Consider the following 21,813-nt stretch of genomic DNA (forward strand, 5'->3'; position numbering starts at 1 on the left):
GCAGCTCCATCACTGATATAAGTGGTGCCTCCCTCCAAAAAAATAGAAAGAAATATAGACCACAACCCTCTACCAGATATGAGGAATGACATAGGCTCCAACTGCATTGCAGAAATAATCCAGTTTGACACCATTTTAACTACTACAGGTTATTAGAAATTGTAGGGTTTTTTGTGTGTCAAACTGATAGAGAAGGCTAAATGTCTCACCAAACAATAGTGTCCAAAACTCCATAGCATAGAGCCATGATAGTTAAAGTGGTGTCAAACTGGATTATTTGCTAGTGTCATTCTAAGGTCCGTTTCTGGAATTACATGTGGGATAGCATTTTTGCTACAGTGTTTCCTGATCCCTGTGCATTCCCTGCTATCTTCTCCTGAGTGAGTGAGAAATGGGGCTTTCCAAAATTGATGCAGATGTTTCCTTCCCTTGCAAACTCAAATGAAAGGCCAGAAAGAGTGAAAGGAATTTAGAAATCAGTAGGACTTTTTAGCTTCATTTTGGTAAAATGCAATGCCTTAATGTAACATTAATTTAAACCTCATGCTACAATCAATAAAATCAAAATTAACAATTCCCTTTCAATGTAAATGTAACTGATGTAAGGATGGGTTTTTAAAAAGAGTAAATACAGTAATGACACTCTTTCTGTAACACCAGTATCTCTGCCGTTACCTGAGATATTTCTGCCCACCCCTCCAAACTTCTTGAAAATCTATTTAAAATTCCCTCTCATATTTTTGCAGGAGATAACTGGCTATGTAGAGAGCCTGTGTGATATAGTAATTTGGGAGTTGGACTACAACTCTCGAGATTAGGGTTCAGTTCTCCACTTGGGCCTGGAAACCCAATGGATGACCTTAAGTGAGTCACATTCTCTCAGCCCCAGAAAACTCTGATGGGGTCACCAAGGATTGCCATAAGTTGGAAATGACTTGACAACACAGAACAATAAACTGGCTCTGTAAATCAAGCAGGAGCGTTTTCTGGTGAGTTATGTTACTAAGGCTTAATCAGGAGTCACTGTGAATGTTAATGTGATTATTCCCCATGCTAGGTTGTGGCCCATTGCAGCAAGGTGCTTGTTTGGGATTTACTGACCTAGCTAAAGTTTATAATCTTTTCAGCAAGGTTCTATATATATACATTAAATTAGCTTTTTTTATTATTTCAGGGACTAAGTCTTTATTGGATAGTGATGTTTCCATGACTTGCAATGCATCTCGTGCCTTGTTTTTCACTAAGGGTCCAGTGCATCTAATCAAGTTTCTGTAACTGGCCTGTACTTACAACCAATGCCAATTTGCCTTTTAGCATGTGAACATTATATTGACTGGAAATCCATTTATTCTACCTAGGAATGACAAGTTATTTTTAAGCACAATTTGGAAACTTAGTTGGAATATAGTGAAAGAATCCTCAGTGTAAACTAGTGCTCTCTGCCATGATCATTTCTCTTTATGTCATACTAGGCAATAACATTTTGAAATATTACTTTTCTGGTGGGAATGATTACTTAAGAAAACACACAAAGCATGATTGAAGATGGTGAGCAATAGGCCCAAACAAAAGGAGTATAAATTGTTTCAAGCCAAATAGAACTAATTTTATGAAATTAGAGGAATAGGACTGAGTAGCTGGGAGGGGGACTGCTTGCCCTGGATTTGTTTAATGTGCTTGAAAATTATAATCCTAACCTATTCTCTGCATCTGCAGATGTTTCCTTGTTACGTCTGCAAAGCCATGTGGATTCAACATTTCAGATAGGTCTACTATTTGCTTATGTTATCTGATGTTTATATATGACATACTAGAATTTTATTTTGAAAGTGCAGACATAAAAATACATTTGAACAAAAAGACATCTGCCAGCTTGCTGCCTTTGCCATAAATTTCCCATTTTAGCAGTGCTGTCAAGTTTATAGGTTTATTGGTTGACTTTCCACTACAACCTCTTCTCTGGATTCTGTATGCTTGTGTTTTAGTCATGGCGAATGGGTCAAGTGCAGGGAGATGGGAGAGGCTGAATTTCTGTTCATTTTTATAAGATACAAAATGCACAGTGTGAATAAAATATGTATTGTGACACAAGGATCCACTGCAGACTGATAAAGAGTTTCAAACTGACAATTCCATGTTGTATCTCCCAAAAGCGCTAGAATATAAGAGCCTCCATCACCACCCCACAAGCATATAATTTTGTTCCCCGTTGCAAACCTTTCCCATATGCACATTCTTTTAAAACCCTTCACATGAATACAGAGCTGATCATGTGCTGTTGTCTCTCCAAATGTTCTGGGTGCTACAAATAGTTAAGAAATAAAAATCAAGATAAACGGCACTAACATTTAACAGCAGTAGTACTCAGGTATCCCTCGTTGGCATGTTTCATAATTTATGAGCAGGAATAGTGCCTTATGGTATCTGTTGGGGCAATTATCACAGAGTGTAACTCCTTCTCACAGATGTTCTTGCCTCTCGTCGAAGGATTCTTGGAAAAATGGGGACAAGTGCTTTTCTTCAGGTATTCAGGTAAAGCCAGCCCTTCATATCCATGAATTCTCTATCCACAGATTCAACCATCCACTGTTTCAGCACTTTAACAAAATATATAAATTTCAAAAAGTAAAGTTTGATTTTGCCATTAACAAAATATATAAATTTCAAAAAGTAAAGTTTGATTTTGCCATTTTATATAAGGGACGCCATTTTAGTATGCCCTTGTATATAATGGGACCTGATCATCCATGGATTTTAGTATCCACAGGAGGTTCTGGAACCAAATTGTAGTGGATATCAAAGGCCCACTGTATTATTATCTAGAGAACATTTAAAGCAGTACCTTGAAATGGGCCTGGAAGCAAGGGGAAGTGCAAGTTCTTAGGCCGTTCTCAGTAACTCTTATCTTCCTAAATAAACAGTATATAGATATACATTTTATTGCCTTTTTCAATCTAAATGCCCCCCAAAAGAGAGAGAGAGAGAGAAACAAAGAGGGTTGATAGAAAAAGAAAGAATTGCCAAACGCTCTAATGAGGGGTGTCCTGATATTCTTGTTTTTAGAAGTGATTTTAATCTATCTTAACTATTTTTATCATCAAAAGCCTGTTGACCATATGTCCAAAAATACTCAGAGATATTCTGAGTCCAGTGGTGTGTCTGTGTGTGTGTGTGTGTCTGTGTGTGTCTGTGTGTGTCTGTGTGAAGACCATGTCAGTCTGACAGCAAGAGAGTTGTTACAAAATGTGCCTTGTGAGAAAAGCAAACCAAGTTTTCAAACACAGGAGCAAAGTGTTTAAAAAAAACAACATTGTTTGGTTTTCTGTACTGCAAATATATCCATATTTCTTAAGGATCACCCTATAAAACAAAAATCCATTAAAAGCCCCAGAAAATGTGCAGAGTATTAACTTGTTGGAAACCAGTCTTTGGAAAGGGAGTGCATTTTAGACTTAATGCAGTTAGTGCAGCCATATTTGAATGCTTAAAGAATAAGCAACACCTCAAGACAGAACATTATTGCTGTAGTGCCATTTCAGAAACTGCAACAACCCATTTAATAAATGAAAGGCAATTAATTGTGCAACACCAATTCAGATAAAAATGTTATTGGATTTGTAATGTGCTTAAAGCTGATCGATTTAGCTTGATCCAGGTCAAAACTGCAGATTTTCAGCTGTTTTGTACTTTTCTTACTTAGTTACTTGGATCCCTATATTGGGAGAAAGGTGAGATATAAGAAAATAACAACTTGTTCTGTGCGGGTACAGATTTAGATTCTACACTCTCTCTTTCTCTGTTGTGTCAAATTTAGGATGGACTGTTTGTATCCTAGCTATATGAAGGAGTGTATCTCTCGTTATGAGTTCTTTAGAGCTCTATGGTCTTGTGGAGAAGTCCTTCTCTCTGTCTCACCTTTTAGGGTACATTTGATGGGTAAAGGCCCCAGACTTTGGAATTATACCCCTAGAAACAGCAGGATGATACTATCCTTGCTGACCTTCCACTGGCAAATTAAAACATTTTTATACCATCAGGCTTTTAGAAACTGACTGTGATGGGCTTTTAGTGTGGTGTGGTACTGTTTTTATGGTTTATATAAGGTTTTTCTAATGAATTTTAATGGTTTTAATTTTTTAATTGTTTTTAATAACTTATATTTATGCTTTTATTGAAGTATTGTTTTTAAATATGTTGGTAGCTGCCTTAAGTCTCATTATTAGGGTAAAGGTGGGCTATAAATTAATAAAATAAATAATAAATACAATTAAACATCTGTCTATAAAAATTAAAACAAGTACAATTGGTCCTCCATATCCACAGTTTCTGCATCTGTGGATTCAACCATCCATGACTTGAAAATAGTTGAGGGGGGAAAAAATCCGAGAAGCAAATCTTTATTTTGCCATTTTATATAGAAGGTGCCATTTTACTCTGCCATTGTATATAATGGGGCTTTAACATCCACGGATTTTGATACCAATACCCAGCAAATACTAAGGGTCAACTGTGCACATTGTTGGGATTAACCTCATTCTGCCTGTTGAAAAATTAGTCAATTAATTTTCTGCTTTTCATTGTATTTAGTTGTGACCAGACAGACTGGTCCTGGGTGCTACTAGAGGGGAGAATCTGAGTAACAGCCTCAGCTGACGATTGCTTGATGTTACTTTTTGGCACTCTTTAGCAAGTGACACTGTGTTGCATGTCTTGAGAGTAGTGAAAATCTCCAGAAGTATGCAGATAAAATTATATGCTGGATTATCTGTGCTGTGAGAGCACTTACCATCACATATAGCCCTTTGCTGGTTTCATGTAATCACAGTATCCCGAGTTAAGAAATTGTTTAAATGTCACCATCATTTAAACACTGTCTTCCATATTTCCCAGCCCCTAATAAATTAACCTAAGGAATTCTAGTTTTTCATGTGTGCTTGCTGGCTAATGAATAAACTTGCTAAAATTCAGTTCATCCAGTGCTTGAGTAGAGAAAGAAAGAACTTATCTTTTGACTCTGTTATCTCATTATCACAACTTATAACAGTCAACCTTAACAACTTTTTCAGTCACTGTAATTAGTAGCAGCCTCTGTCCAGTGCAGTCTTCCCAGGTTGCATAAAAGATAGCTTTGCAGCAGGGGGAATAGGGGTGAGAATGTATGTTTTACTTTCAGTAGGTTGTCCTGAAAGATTGGTCCAAGTTCGCATAGTGAGCTGTATGGCTGGTTTGGGTTATTTTTGAAAAATAAAAAGTTGCAAGAGGGATTCAGAAAATGGAAGGTCATTGTTTTCTGGGAAACTGTAACTCTGATTAATGCATCTACCAGTATTTCATAGGATTAATATTGTTGTTGTGTACCTTCAAGTCATTTCTGAGTAATGGCAACCCAAGGTGAAACTATCACAGGGTTTTCTAGAACTGAGAGTGTGTGACTTGCCCAAAATCATCCAGAGGGTTTCTATGAAGAAGCAGGGAATCAAACCCTGTTCGCCAGAGTCACAGTTGAATGCCTAAACCACTACACCATACTTGCTGTCACTGGTTCTTGTACTAGACCAAAACACCCTCACAATATCTGACTACCATTGTCATGCTGGTTGGGAGATGTTCAGTTTATAGTCCAACTCATCCAGAGGGCTCTGACTTGAAGAGTGTTGTACAAGGAAAACAGAAAACAGATTAGTATAACAGACAACATTTAGCAAAATCTAAAGATCTTTTAAGCATATCATCATCATCATCATCATCATCATCATGATTTTTTTCATCAATAATGTACACAATTCTCTAGTGTCTCTTGCTCACCACAGCCAAGTTACAGGTTTAGTTGATAAGGATCCATCCAGTGGACAAAAGACTCTGAGATTCCCAGAACAAAAGTATGGCCCTGAGGAAAAATGCTGGAAGGGATCTCGGGTTCCTCCCCCAAGGCCTTGCTTCTCTTCTGGGAATAGTGCACTCTCTTCAACCAGCCAGTCACTTGGTAACAAGCATGCATTTCTTGCACAGTAGAATTTTAGCCTTATAATATAATTGTAAATTAGCTAGTGTAAAATATAAGCATGTATGTGATCCCTGTGGGTTTTACATTTACATTTTAAATAGTTCATATCCGATTCTTCCAGGCAGTTCAGAGCAACTTTGCATACAATATCATCCAGGTGAGATATATTTATCTGATATCTGTCACTCATGCAGAAACTATGTGCTGAATATGCATGATGTTGCAAATCTTCTCACTTATCTTGAAAAGACAAAGGAAATGTTATCACAATGCTGACCATACAGATTGATGTTGCCAATTTCACAAGTGAAGATTAGCTGTTTGACAAACTTGCACTGGTGCTTCAGGTGGTCTCTTGAATTACCTGCCCTTTAAAGTTTCCCCTGCATTCACATGCTGTCCAGGGTTAGCACAATCTTGTTAGTGATATGATTTGCCTTGAGAGTTTTCTCTGGGCCAGAGAAGTAGGCCATTGGAGAAGAGACGGTTAAGGGGTGATATGATAGCCCTCTTTAAGTATTTGAAGGGGTGCCACATTGATGGAGCAAGCTTGTTTTCTGCTGCTCCAGAGACTAGAACATGGAACAATGGATGCAAGCTCCAGGAACAGAGATTCCACCTCAACATTAGGAGGAATTTTCTGACAGTAAAAGCTGTTTGACAGTGGAACACGCTCCCTCGGAGCATAGTGGGGTCTCCTTCCTTGGAGGTCTTTAAACAGAGGCTGGATGGCAATCTGATTGTGATTTCCTGCATGGCAGGGGGTTGGACTGCATGGCTCTTGTGGTCTCTTCCAGCTCTGCAATTCTATGATTCTATGGTTGCTCCTAGTTGGGATTTCAGTAGAATAGGCTGAATGTATCATAACACCTACATGTTGAAAGTTTTCCTCTTTCAGAGATGTCAATAATATTAGATTAGGAAAATGTTATCCCAGTGACAGGGGTCAGATCCTTTAGCAGTGCATCCAGCCTAGTTTCTGTGTCTGTCTCTTTGGAATGTGTTGTGTCTGGATGAAGTTGAGTTTTACTCCCTCATTTCTTTTCCCCTCTTTCTCAGGGAGACTATCTGGAGATACCGGGTCTCATTTCTAGAAGAGAGACTTCTGAGTCACTGGACCTGCTTCACCATTTGGAATGCTGGCAAACAAGGACGGAAGCTCTTTCGGAGTTTGTCTCAAGCTAATCAGAAGAAGGTGAGTTTGCAAGGAAAAATGTACAAGTGGGTGGCACTTTGACAAATGTCATTCTTGCTTTCTGCTACCATATACAGTCACCCCTCTGTTTTCGTGGGGATCTGTCCCAGATTTCCCCCCCCCCATGAAAATGGAAAATCGCAGATATTGCATCCCCATTGGCTTGAATGGCAATGTGCTCCCCATTTTGTCCCCCTCCATTTGCTGCCCACGAATGGGCAAACAATGTGGATTCCAAGTCCATGAAAATGAAGAGGTGACTGTATATTCATGTCTGTTTTTTCAAGTTTGGAAGATAGCGCTTTCCTCTTCATTTATTATGTACTTCAGTCCCGGGGGTTTGGCAACTGTGTTTTGGGTAATTTTAGATGTTGCTTGTGGATCCAGTAAATATCATCTTGCACATCCCAAATGAAACATACATACATATAATCCTGAGATACATACATATATATCACCAACAGGATTCCAATCACTATTCAGAGATGGTAATAAAAATGTTCAGTCAGCTAAAGTCAGTTTAGAATTCTGGGCAGATTTATAAAAAGTCTTAATTTCATCCAGAATAACATACAGTGTGAGCTTCAGTCATCCTTCCCTCAGGACAGCATTTCAGAGAGAACATTTCTGCCAGTACAGACAAGGCTCTTTCCTTTGTGCCTACATAAATGTGCCTCTTCTAACAAAGGAAGTCAGAGAAAGAACTTGTCAGGAAGCCCTTGTGTATATATAGGATAACATGGGAGGGAGTGGCCATTCAGGAATTCAAGCTCCACATCTTTTGGGACTTGAAAGAAAAACACCAGCAGGTTGAACTGCATTGGGAAACCAGTAGGCAGCCTGTGAAGGTATCTACACTGCAGAAATAAAGCAGTTTGGCACCATTTTAACTGTCATGGCTCCATCCTATGAATCCTGGGATTTGTAGTTTGACCTCCATGAGAGCTCTGGTGCCTGGTCTGTATGAGAGCTCTGGTGCCTCTCCAAACTCCAAATCCCAGGATTATGTAGGATAAAGTCAGGGCAGTTAAAGTGCTGTTAAACTGCTTTAATTCTACAGTGTGAATGCACCCTGTGTCTTCAAAACCCATGCCTCACAGCTCACAAAGGCACATCAGATACATTTCTGGATGCCAAGTTATCTCAAAGCCATTTCCTTGTTATATCTAGGTGCTGAGTGTCTTTACAATGAAAAGAAACACTTGGGATATAAGCCACCTTTCACTGTCACTTTGTTTTGTCTCAGTGGTGGAAAGTTAAAAAAGAAAAGAAAAAGATGAGGGGCTGCTAATGTCATATGACTTTTTTTCTTGTAACCACAGTTGAAACATTACTGTATTCCTAAACAAGTTTCTTGTTAGGGATAAATACACTGAGGAGACATGAGAAAAGAGACATGATAACCTGTTTAATCAGCAGTTCTGAGACCACCCACAGAGAAATGAAATGTACACTCATGGATAGCCCACTGTGTTTCCCAAAGACAGATTTGTTTAACTGGGATGCAAATGTCTTATCATGTGAGTTAAAATCCAGCACAAAAGTGGTACCTGAAGAGGAAGACAACCAATGAATTGTGTAACTCTTACAATTTTTATGATGATAATAATTATTTATTAATTGCCTAAAGATGCTAGGTGCTGTATAAAGCATTTAAAAAGAGAAAGATTTGCCTACAGGTTTACAATCATCAATTATCTGACATAAAATCAGTTCAGAACATAATGCTCACCTTTTTGTCGGATACTGGGATAGAAGACCCATGAGAAATTGCCTTCCATTTCTGCATCCTTTTGGTATAACTCATTATTTAGAAATCATCTGAGTATAGGTTCTGTATAGAACTGTACTGTAACTCTGTTTCACAAACAAGCACATGCGTATATTTGTGCATCACATAGCAATACAGACACCCACCCACGAGAATCATATTGAAATCCAAATGTATGGTCATTATTACAAGAGACTTGCTCACTGCCTTCTCTACAACAGACCTTTCCTTTCTTTGTGAGTCCCAGTGTTTGTTTGTTTCATTTTCCTCCCATCCATTTCTACTGTTCTATTATTCCTTTCACCTATCTCAACCTTTATCATAATCTGTTTGTTGATGTTGTTGTGTGCCTTCAAGTTATTTTTGACTTATGACGACCCTAAGGCAACCCTATCACAGGGTTTTCTAGGTTTTTCTAGGGCTGAGAGTATGTGACTCACCCAAAATCACCCAGTGGCTTTCCACGGCTGAGCTGAGAATTGAATCCCAGTCTCCAGAGTCCAAGTCCTGTGTTTAAAACAGTATACCATTGTTTCCTTTCCCATTTTTAAATGGGTTAACCTGTCTCCCTAGGAAGTACAAATGTCAAAGTACAAAGTATTTCACTGGAAATACACATTTCTTGTGAATTCAGCAACAGGGTTAATTTTGTATTCTTTATATTACTGTGATATATACTGTGCTGTGATGACATATATTAAAAAAAATTCCTAGCAGTCTTAATGACCCATGATAATTGTTGGTCTAAACATATGTGTAGTAAGAGCTAGAAAACCACATTATTGGTGTGCCCCAAGCCCATATTGTTATTGTTGTAAGAAATAAATATATGTGAGTGTGCACTGTCATATACATGCCTCTTGCAAGTTCAGGGTCGCTCAACTCATCCACAATTCAAAGTATGAATCATGTTGTGAGATACTTTGCTTTTCAAATGAGTGATCTACCTCTTAGTAGAAGCTGTAAACTTTTGACCAAAGCATTAAAAAGTGTCTTTTCTTTCTTTTCTTTTCTTTCTTTCTTTCTTTTTTTGTAGTATGCAACTCCCAGGATCGTTCTAGCTAGGGGGTTCTGGGAGTTGCAGAACAAAAATGGAACTTTTCCAAGTTCTGCTCTTGACTGTACCAAAGAATGTAGAATTCTATCCTTTTTGTGGAAGAAAGCTAGTGTGTGTGTGTGTGTGTGTGAGAGAGAGAGAGAGAGAGAGAGAGAGAGAGAGAGAGAATGAGGTTTAACCAGCATCTAATTTGTGTTTTGAGGAAGCTGCATGTAAACCCAGATGTGCTGAGTGCTTGTCCCATGCTTTATCTCCACCTTCTTTTTCTCTAAATACAACAGTGGATGGATTAGTGCCAGCATGAGAAGCTGAAGTGCTAGACACATGCAAATGATTATTTCTTTTAAGCTGACAGACGGGTCCACTCCAAAATGTTGAGTCATCTTAAGTCACTTGAGTGCAGTTTGCAAAATTGTTTGATGTTGCTATGGAAATTTCTTCATTTTCCTCCACAGTTGAGCAATGTGCTTTGTGAAATCCCTTGTTTGCTTTCATTTATCCTAGTTTCCAGCTGATGAAGTTGCTTCAGAAAGATAGTGGGTGTGGATGGGGGTTCAGTCTGTTGTCCTTACACTGGGGAAAAACTCTCAAGAGAAGTATAGCAGCCAGTCCCTGGACCTCTTTTGGAATATGTTGTTTGTTTAGTTTCTCTCTTGTCATTTAAAAATATTCCTAGGTGTGAGAAAGGTAAAGCTTGGAACTGAATCGGTGGTCTCCAGTAAACATTTGCGTCTTTCGTTGCCACCCACTGAGACACAGTGGTGCAAGAACAGAATATTGCAGCTGTCTGTGTGGTGTTTCACCATCAAGCAAGTCAGCTTTTTCCTTTTATTGCAGAATAAAGAAGCCCTTCCCATTGCTGGTGTGGCTCTGATTAACTGAGATGCTGACATTCTTCCAAGCTGACCTTTGCATAACATTTGCTTTGGCAACACTGCAGTCCAGGATATTATTTTGCTTGTATCAAGGTTGCAATTAGGCTTATTTCTTTCTGCTTTATTTTACTCTTGAAAAACAGCTGGGAGCATTAACCCATTCAGGTATTAAATGTTGGTTTTTGTGAAGAATTCTCAGGAATGTTGCTTGTGACACACACACAGGCAGATGCATCATGTATGAAGCTACCCTAAAGGGAGACCATGTTAGGTGGAATCACTGGCTTGCTTTCCTCCAAGTGAAATCACTTTTTAGCCTTCATGATAAAATTTTTGAAACATTTTATGTTGCTAAAATAATTGACACAAACAACCCTCTATCTAGTTCAGGGACAAAGAAGGTGTAGCCTTCCAGATGTTGAATTGCAGCTTCCTTCACACATAACCATTGCGTATGGCTGCCTCAAGCTGATAGGAGCTGCCATTGACAACATTTGGAGGGCCCCACAATCGTCATTCCTGTGCTAGTTGAACCAAATATACTGGAATCCCTGCAACTCCAAGAAACACCAGAACATCTGAAGGACCAAATGTTCCCCAACCATGGTGAGATCCTTCCCATAATGATGCCAGTCCATATATGCCTTTTTCTTTTTCTTTTTTTACATATACCCCCTGTTAACATTTAGGTTGCAAGTTGCATGGCTCTTGTCTTGGTGAGGTTGTGGGGAGCTTTGTCAGGCAGTGTGTATTTACATGATTAGGGATAAAAATACTATTGAGATGTTGGAAAGCATGATCACAAATTCAGCAATCATGGTTTTTGAGAACTACCTTAAGCATAGTTAGAGATTCATCCTATTATGCAATGGTGGTTACTTCTGTACAGAGCCCTTTCATGCCTGAGACAGCTTAGGATAGGAAGAGAGGTTTGGTCTGAAGATATGCTGAAAAAGAAGAGCAGGAATCACTGATTTCTCTCCCTCCATTCATCCTGTATATACCACAAGGGAATTCTTTGCTTCTTGTTGAAGTGAAATGGTGATGTGGGGTTTGTGGTAACAGTGCCCTGGCCTTGACAGCTCATGCTACTTTCTCTTCAGTACTCTGTTTGTTAAGAAACATTTCCATACACCAGCACTGTTCTACTGGCTATTACTTGCCTTACACAAGCTCCGAGTCTGAGGAGAAGGCAATGGCAAGCTCCTCTGAACAAATCTTGCCAAGAAACCCCCATGATAGGTTCACCTTAGGGCTGCCATAAGCTGGCAGTAACTTAAAGGCATACAACACACACACACACACAGACAGAGACAGAGAGTTCAGCCCAGGTATTGTATTAGTATAATTGGGGGGGGGGGTTGCATTTATATGATAGAATTATCACCCCTTGTTTTTATAATATAAGGAGAGTGCCTGTCATTTGCTTCTTTTGCTTCTTTGCATATATTGATTTAAATCCTATTGTGGAATAATTTCTTGCAGAGTTTTATTCTGATGTTCCTGCTGATTATGATTTATAGGCATATTAGAGGCTGATGAAATACTGACTGAGCTATTTTTTATTCTAAATGCAAATATTACTGCATAGACATCTTCATCCTTTTCAGATTAATTGACTTTGCTAGCATGTTGCGAGTATAATGTTATTCCCTACAAGTTTTGTGAATGAAGACCAAAATCTTTTTTAAAATAAATTTTATTAATATATAAAATAAACATACTGTATTAATCAAATATTTATAAAAGGCGATTACATTAAATATAACCCCCTATGGAAACTTCACCTAAATTGACTTCCTCAGTCACTGCTGTAATGGGCCCCTTATCAATTAATCATTTCATTATCAAATTTTAAAATCAAAATATAAAAATATCCATAACAGTCATCCTTGAGCATATTCTTGGCTTTATGTTATTTTAATTTTTATCTACTCTTAATACCTTATCTTTTAATATAACCTTCAATGTTCCCATATCTTTCTGCCACCTTTTCTTACAATATTCCATGGTTGGGAACCATTATATATATATATATATATATATATATATATATATATATATTCTATCTTTTTGGTTTAAGCAACAGGTCAATTTGTCTATTTCCATCATTTCTAAAAGCTTTAATAACCAGTCATCTATCTCAGGCATTTTCAGCCATTTCCAATACTGGGCTATTGTCATTCTGGACGCAGTTATCAAGTAGAACATGATATACCAATGTTTCCTTTCAATTTGAAGTGGAATCATATTTAACATATTTAAAAGATATACTTCTGGTCTCATTGCAAATTTTATGTGAAACATCTGTTCAATCAGTGTATGTATCTGTTTCCAGTATGCTTTTAGCTTTGGGCAGTGCCACCAAAATGGAGCCTTGATCCAGTGGCTGATTGGCATTTCCAACATGAATTGGAATCATTATTATAAATCTTTGCAATTTTATTCGGGGTCAAATACCAATGCTGCTCCATTTTCCAATAGTTTTCTCTTAAGTTTTGGGATTTTGTAAACTTCTTTTATTTGTTTCTGACATACTTTCTGAATCTATACTTTGTCCACAATTTGATGCCCACTTAATCATCACGTCAAATATAAAAATTTTACAATACAGATTGAAAAAATCTGTATTTTTTGCTATTCTTTTAGATTTGCTGCTAAAATCAATCTTATCAAATTCGACCGAAACTTCACCAATCTCTTCCATCTTAATGTCCATTTTAAACCTCTCTTTTAATTGTACATCTAAGAACCAGTGCATCTTGGGATCCAGCTGTTTCATGTCTTCTATTGGTCTCAATTCGTATTTGTTATTTTCAGATTCATAAAGAATATCTTTATAGGTCAACCATGTATCCAGTGCTTTCCATCTGCCAATGAGATCCAAAGAGGAATTTTTCCATATACTTTCTTCTTAATTTTTTCCCAAATCCTTAGGAGAGATTTCTTTATGACATGATGTTGGAATACACTATGAACCTTTTTTCCCCTTTATTATTATTTTGAGACTCTCAAAGACTCACCTTAAAATATTTTTGTTGGGCTTGTTTTGTACACATTCATCGTAACTGTTTTACACAGCTAGTCACCATGAACACATTGGTGGTAAAGTAGTGGGTAAATTATTGGACCTCATGCACACAAAGCCAAATTGTGGCCAATGAATTCGTTTTTAGGTGATTTCCCCACCGCCACCAGTTCACGTTAACCAAGACAATTTGTTTTATTTCGTTTACAAAATTATGAAACATCTGTTATCCACAAGAGATCCCAGGACAATATGCATAAAATTATAGAAACATTAGTACAGTGATCAAAAAACAGATAAGAAACATAAAAATGATTCAGCTTTGAAACAAATAAATTCATTCCCCTACTACATTAACATTTAAAATACTTCGGCAAAGAAAAGCAAGAATGTCACCAGTCTTCTTAGGAGAGCAGTCCAGAGTTGGGACACTATCCCACACAAAGACCTGAATGACTCCATGGCCTTAATACATTTATCTTTACTAGAAATTTTGCATAGCAAATTGGTGGAATGAGTACCATAAGAAGTACAGGCTGCAAGAATTTGTGGCAAACACTGAGGAAGGAACAACAGAGCTCACAGGTGTGAGTACAGTCAAAAGTCAGGCATACTCCATTCACACGTCAGTGTGTTAGAGACAAAAGAACCCCACAACATGGAATCACTCATGTATTGTGTTCAAGAGGCAGCATCTCATGCATTCACCTGGACCTATAGTCCACTAGTCTCCTGTTTTGTTTTGTTCTCAAGCATATGGGAGTCTCAGAATTTCCTGATTTTGCTTGAAAATCAACCATGTTTCAGTGACTTTCCAGCAGCCATTTTTACAGCTGCCTGAGCATTTTAAAGGAAGCATAGCCTTTTCACATTCAAGGCATTGACATGGTTGTAGCATTTCTGCAAGAGTGAAGCTGAACAGACCCTTTTTGTTTCAAAAACATCCGATTCACCTCAAGCTTGCAGCTGTAGATAAAGGCCAAAACTTTTATGACTTGCTTTGTCAGTCCAGGTTCAGCAACATGAATGTTAGGGCTGCTTTTATGAGTTTATTTCCCCATCGATGCAGCACAAGCAGTTTTAATGAGAAAAGCACAGAGTATGCCAAAGTTCTAGGGGTGCTAATGATGCTGCTACAGTGATCGCACATATGGAAATGTGTAAGCCCATAAAAATTTTCTGTGCTGGAGTGGTTATATAACCAGATTTTTTTCCAGACGTGTTTAAAATTTGTCCTGTGAGTTTAGATAAATTAATACACGTGAAATGGGATGGCTTAGCATTAAAACTATGAGTACTGGCTCTCTATCCTCAGTTATAAATACAGCACTTCCAGACTTCAGATTTTTGAACTTCTCATAAAACAGCTGTTTTCCTTTGAATGTTAACAAAATTTCTCTCTTGCTTTTGGATGCCCTGGAAAGCAAAATGATAAACAAGCAGGAGGAAAGGCATTTCTCTTTTCTGTTGTTCTTGTTGTTATTTGTCATTGAGTCAGTTTCACTATATGGTGACTATACGATTGGGATACCGCCCAGAAACCAAGTCGTCAACAGCCCTGCTCAACTCTTGCAAATTCAGGGCTGCGGCTTCCTTGATTGAGTCAGTCTTTCTGAGATGTGGTCTTCCTCTTTTCCTTCCACCTTCTACTTTAGCAAGTAGTATCAACCCACCCACCCCAGTCCCAGTGAGTCATGTTATCTCATGATGTGTCCAAAGAAGTCTATAAACAGAAAGAATACACTCTTGGAGAAAATGCAGAAAAGGGAGCAACCACAACAAGATTCTCTAACCACATAAACTGAATTTCAACTTGTAAGGAATGCTGCAATCAATTATTTGATAGGTTCCTCAAAGACAAAAAGAAGATTAAGGGCTTTTTCACATGTTAAATTTCTTCTACATTGATACATTTAAAAAAACAACAGTGGGGGCCTAGGCACTCAAATGAATGTGCAGAGTGGGAAGTAAAAGGCATTGCAATACTGTAGTTGATATTTCTATTTTAGCAAAAACTGGAAGTCCAGTTTGTTTCGCCCTCACGTCTAAAAGAATACACTATTTCAGGAGATGACTTTTACAGTCAGACTGTCAGCCTTAGTGATGTCTTCCATGAAAGGTGGTGGCTTTTCAGTGCCTCAGGCAGTGGCATTTCCTCAGCTTTTACAAATCTTGGGAACTCAGCCTTAAAGGCTTATACAGACAAAGCAAATGCTGTGTCGCTGGCTTGTGGTCCATTACCTTGAATAACATGTTTTCCAGTTGTCTGTTAAAATAGCTGGTCTCACCCAGAACACCAGATATTAGTAATCTTTAGTTTGTGTACCAAATAGCAGGGCTTATTGATGGGAGATCAAATAAATAAATAAAGGTGGACATTAATCCACTTGATGTTCTAAAGTAAAGAGGTCATGGAAGCCTCTTATCGAGACTTGGTGAGTGTATAAACAATTACACATAAATTCTTTCTCCAGTTTCTGGAGGCATACTTTTCTTACTTTGTTAATTAATGAAAAAGTAAATAGTGATGGCACAAAAATAAGCAACTGAAGATTAGACCACCCATGTGAATGAATGTAGGATGGTGCAGGAAGTACCTGTTCCAAGACTGTTTATAGGTTACTATAAACTGTTTCTGTGCTACTAAACTGTGTCTGCTATTCTGAACTATTTACAATAGGGGGAAATGCTGCACAAAGAAGCATTATAGCTAGACATTCATGTAGCTTTCATCCCACTTTTCTGGCAGAAATATTCTCTGATTGCTCACATTTTAAAAAAATGTGATGCCAAGTATTCATTCAAACATTGGTGCCCTAATTTTGATTGTGTCAGGTGAATCTGACTTGGATGTAAATATTATCTCAGAATGATTAGGGCTGAGTCACTCTCAGATCTTTATATTATTAAAAACTGGGACTAGTGACCTATCTCAGAAGGTTGTCTGCCTGATAAACGTTCAGGAAAAGAACAGGTGGTAAAACTAAAACAAATGAACAAAGATTTTTTTTAAATGAGTGTTAATCAATTTAATAGTATTGAGAAATACAAAAAGATAATTGATTTGTGCAAGAATGAACAAGATATGCAAAATATGGAGCTCATCAAGTTCAAATTGCCATGTTGCAATGCTGCACCTTAAAAATACCACAATTCTGGATAAAAGTTGTGTTGAATAAAAGCCATACAAAATGGGTGACTCTTATTTTTTTGTCTCAAAAAATAGCTACTGCTTATTCAAGTACTACCAATCTTACTAGGCTTGCCATATCCCGCCTGGGGGCGGGACTTTCCCAGTTTGGGGCGGGGCCACACGGTCCCACCCCGATTTAGCCCCCCCCCCCGGACCCCCCCCCCCGCAAGGCGCTGGAGGCAGCCCCACCCCTCCCCATGGCTGTGTGCCACCCTCCCTCCCCGCCTCCCTGCCTAGCTTAGCCTAGAGAGCAGGTCTTCAAAACATCTGCCACTCAGAGCTATTGCCAGCCCACTTGGTATATATGTCTTGCAAAAGGCCTGACCTTCCAGGTTACAGTGAGCAAAGAAAAAAAAAGGCCATCAATCGTTCCTGTTTCACTGGGAGCCTAAATGCCTCATCTTTTAAATGTCTACCACTCAGTATTGTTGTAATTCTTTATCACAGGATCGTTTTTGAGGCCCTAAACACCTTTCCTTGTAATATGCAAATTTCTCCCGAAGCTGACCAATGGGAAAGAAGCAGTCAGCCCTCCACTTGGGTTGGTTTTCAATGGCTTGGAAGGAAGACATTTTGCCTTGCAAGTTGCTGGTAAATAATAGAAGGCTTTGGGGTGGCAAAAGGCTGCAGAAATAGTTTGACCCCCCCCCCTTAAACATCCATGGCTCAGTGCTATGGGATTCTGGGAATTGTAGTTTCTTGTGGCACCAGAGCTCTTTTGACAAAAGGAAGCTGAATGGTCCACAGAGGAGGCGTTGCCTGGGGGCAGAGCTTCTTGCCAGCAGTGAGAAGGCTGCGATGATGATGAGGAAAAGCAGGGGCTCCTCTGGTGGTCCTGGCCACTTCCCTTGGCTGGCTCCCTCCCTCCCTCCTCCTCCTCCTCCTCCTCCTCCCCCTGCACATTCTCACTCCCCCCCCCCCCCCGTTCTGCACTTTGAGACCCCTTTAACTGCCAAAGCTCAATGCTCTGGAATGCTGGTGTCTGTGAGGCATTTGGCCTTCTCTGTCAGAGAGCTCTGGTGCCACAATAAACTACAATTCCCAGGATTCCATAGCACTGAGCCCTGGCAGTCCAAGCAGTGTGTTTTGGACACAGAGATCCTCCAAATGAATCCAGTCCCTAGCTTTTATATCTCTCTCACACACTGCAGGAATAATAACCCACTTTAACTCAGTGCTAGGGAATCCTGGGAATGCTAGTGTTTGGGAGACATTGAGACTTCTCTGTCAGTGATGGCTCTGAGGCCACAATAGACTACAATTCCCAGCATTCCCCAGCACTAACCCAGGACAGTTAAGTCACTCTCAAACTGGATTATTTCCTCAGTGTGGATGCAGCTTTGGTGAGGAACTCTGGGCATTTCAGTCCAGCATTGTTTTATTTCTGCAGTGCATTTTGGATTAGAGACAAGGTGACCAGGCATCCTCCTCCTTTTCCAGGACATGTCCTCCATTTGGATCATGGCTAAGAAGCATGGATTTATAATTACATGGGTGTTTTTAGCTTTTATTTTTGGACATGTCCTACATATTTTTGCTTGGGTGCCCTACATTTTGGGGTGAGGGCATTGGTCACCTTGGTCAGAGAGCTTTCCAGGGGTTAACTGCCATTCTGCTGTGGTGCTGGAACAAACCACCATTCCCAGAATTCCATAGCATTCAGCCGAGGCAGTTAAAGTGGTCTCAAACCAGATGATTTCTCCAGTGTAGATGCAGCCCAAGCCTTTTGCCTCTCTTATGCCTGAGATTTCAAAGCCCAGCCTTGGCACCACAACAAACTACAAATCCCAGGATTCCATAGGATGGAGTGATGAGAGTGAAAGCAGTGTGGCAGCAGCCTAAGTGTGCTTAATGCAGTTCTTAAGATGGTGCACCTCTTGCCTACAGAGTCTCACAAGACTTTTTTGTTTAACAACTTGTACCCACTAACTCCATTTCATGTCTCCTTTATTTAGTGGGGAGGAATACAGACAAAACAAGTCAAAATGAAGGAAAACCAAAGTCCCTTGATCAAAGGGTTTGGTTGTGGAATAAGCCTCTGAAATATGCAAGAGGCAATGTTAAAATAAAGCCATGTTCAATGCTCAAATGTGCTGTTTGGAATGGGGAGAGGGGGGTGGCCAGAAAGGGAAGTACATTTCCGTGATCTGTCTACAAATAATGTCAACATGTCCTCCATTTTGATCATGCCTAAGAAACATGCATTTATATTAACATTTCTGAAAAAAGCCTCAATTTTTGTGTGTCCTCCATTTTTATAAAATGTGTCCTACATTTGAAAATGTTGTCCTGCATTTGTCCTACATTTGTCCCGGTTTGGAGGTCCTCACTTGTGGCAACCCTAAATCTTACTCAGATATACACATGCCAGTGTTAGTATCCTGTATTTATTCTTTTCTTCTTGTTGTTGTTTTAAAGTATATGCTATCTTCTAAACCTCATCTACAGCTGCAAGTTGGATAAAAACTGAATAAATAAATAATAAGCCTATGGGCCTAGGTGCCAAAGTAAGGTTTCAGAAATGATTGCCAGCATCCTTTGTGGCTTGGCTTTTGCAACTTGATCTTTAAACAAGCAGATTAATTACACTGGAATCTATATAACTACTGCATTCCTAAACAGCTGTCTGTGTGATTTCTAGATTCTGGAAAAACACTATGTTCCATGCTGGCACATTTGTGATTGCAGCCCCTTATGTGCATTTTCCTACAAAGAATCTTGGTACAGTATGTGAAAAGCCATTTGCATTGTAACTTGTCCTCAGCCTACACACACACACAGAGAGAGAGAGAGGGAGAGGGAGAGACGCACACATATTGGTGTAGCTTTCAGAGCATGTGCATTCCTCCTTTTCGAGTATGATTACTTTTTTAATTTCCCCTTTAAAATGTATTTTAATTCCATATAGTGGACTTAATCAGAGATCTTCCTTTCATGTTCAGAAAGTCTCCATAATTGAGAGGTCTTCTCCATGTTTAAAGGAAAATATTTCTCGCCTCTGCACCACAAAATAACCCATTCCAGTGGGATCCTTTGACACTATGTGTATCATTTTCAAAAGAGGCTGCTGTGAGGAGTATGAGTCAAGGAACTCTGCTTCAGCATTTACCAGTTGCACTTGCCTAAATCATCACCCAAATCAATGAAAACAAGAAGATGTTCTTAAACTGTGAATTTCAGTATATCTAAAGCTAACAGAGTGTTACAAATCAGCATGGAAAGATTTAACTTGCTGTTAATGTAGCATTGCTTATGGATGTCACCTTGCCAAATTCTTCAGATTATTTCTTTTTTTCATTCTTTTCAGAACACACATTGCAAATCCCATTTTCTGGAAGGTTCATGTGGTTTCTTCTTTTCTAGGCTGAAAGAAATTGACCTGCAACTTTCTTATCTCATCCACCAGTAATTCTTTTCCTCCTGAAGTAGCTAACAGTATATGTGGCCTCAAGCCAACATCTCCTTAGGATAGTGTAAATATCCACATGCAGACATACACCATGGCAGCACTTTACAACCCCGTTCAGAATAACAGCAGTGTGCAACACATGTCAATTACTGGGTGCCATTGCAGACTACACACAGTGCGCAATCACAATGCAAAGTATAGGATGTATATCTGCAATGTATAATCACAATGCAAAGTCTAGAATGCACAACCACAAGTCATAATCACAATACAAAGTGTAGCATTCACAACCACAGTGCCCAATGTGCAACTTGCAGAGACAAGGCACAGATGAGCATGCAACCCTGTTCCTGCTGCTATTAGTATAAGTCAATTGTACAGTGGTGACTTTTTGGCTCTATATGTGTAGTGTGGCTTATGTGTGTGGATGTCCCTAAATGAATTCTGACCTATGTTTGATTTCTCAGTATCATGGTTGATACCGAGTTTGACATTGGCTGTTAGATAATTGGACATTTTGACATTGGCTGTTGGACATTTTAATTGTTTGAATTCTATAACAATTTTAAAGGTTTTATCTGTGAGCCGCCTTGGGTTCCTCCAGGGAGACAGGTGGGATATAAATGAAATGAAATAAATAATGGAGGCAATGCCTGTGTTAATTTTGAAGCGTTGTTATATTCTGGGTGTTTTTTAATATTAAATATTAACTCACAGCCACAAAGAACTCTAAGCGTAGCTAGTGTGACAAGACTTATCAACTTATTTTGCCAAGATTTGGCCTATCCAACTGTTGGTTGTTTTTATCCAGTTGCATACAGAAAAGTGAACAGAGCTGGACTGGCTAAAATGGACTTCTCTTCCCCTGGCTCCCCACAGCAGCTTACCTTGCTAGTCCCCTGAAGATGTTACCTAGAGGATAGTTTTTGTGTGGGTTTTTCAGGCTATGTGGCCATGTTCTAGAAGAGTTTCTTCCTGACGTTTCACCAGCATTTGTGGCTGGCATCTTCAGAGAATGCTTGCCTAGAAAGGAGTTGGGGAGATATATATATATATATATATATATATAAGAGAGAGAGAGAGAGAGAGAGAGAGGGAGAAACAAGACCCTGGAAAGGTAGGAGTGATTTGCATGTGTATTGTTCTGTTGCTAATGGCAGGCCTCAGAGTGGGAGGGTCTGCAAAAGAGGATTAGTGTCTGCTTGATTAGTGATCATTGTCTGCTGGGAGATTTCTCATTTGCATTTGTTGAGTCTTTATCTTGCTATTTTTCAGGACTGG

The 21,813-nt window shown here is 39.0% G+C and overlaps 1 protein-coding gene across 5 annotated transcripts in view; it reads left to right on the forward strand.

The window, feature by feature from the left end:
• Nucleotides 1–21,813, forward strand: part of B3GNTL1 (UDP-GlcNAc:betaGal beta-1,3-N-acetylglucosaminyltransferase like 1) — a 325,750-nt gene that overhangs the window by 284,249 nt on the left and 19,688 nt on the right. For all 5 annotated transcript variants that reach the window (XR_006101818.1, XM_042448424.1, XM_042448423.1 and 2 more), the window contains one exon: nucleotides 7,064–7,199. Coding sequence is in view for 4 of the 5 variants with exons in the window: in XM_042448424.1 (XP_042304358.1) it covers nucleotides 7,064–7,199 (136 nt within the window). In the remaining variant the exon portion in view is untranslated. The remainder of the gene's footprint in view (nucleotides 1–7,063; nucleotides 7,200–21,813) is intronic.

The sequence above is a fragment of the Sceloporus undulatus genome, chromosome 2 (assembly GCF_019175285.1).
Source record: "Sceloporus undulatus isolate JIND9_A2432 ecotype Alabama chromosome 2, SceUnd_v1.1, whole genome shotgun sequence".
NCBI classification, from domain to species: Eukaryota; Metazoa; Chordata; class Lepidosauria; order Squamata; family Phrynosomatidae; genus Sceloporus; species Sceloporus undulatus.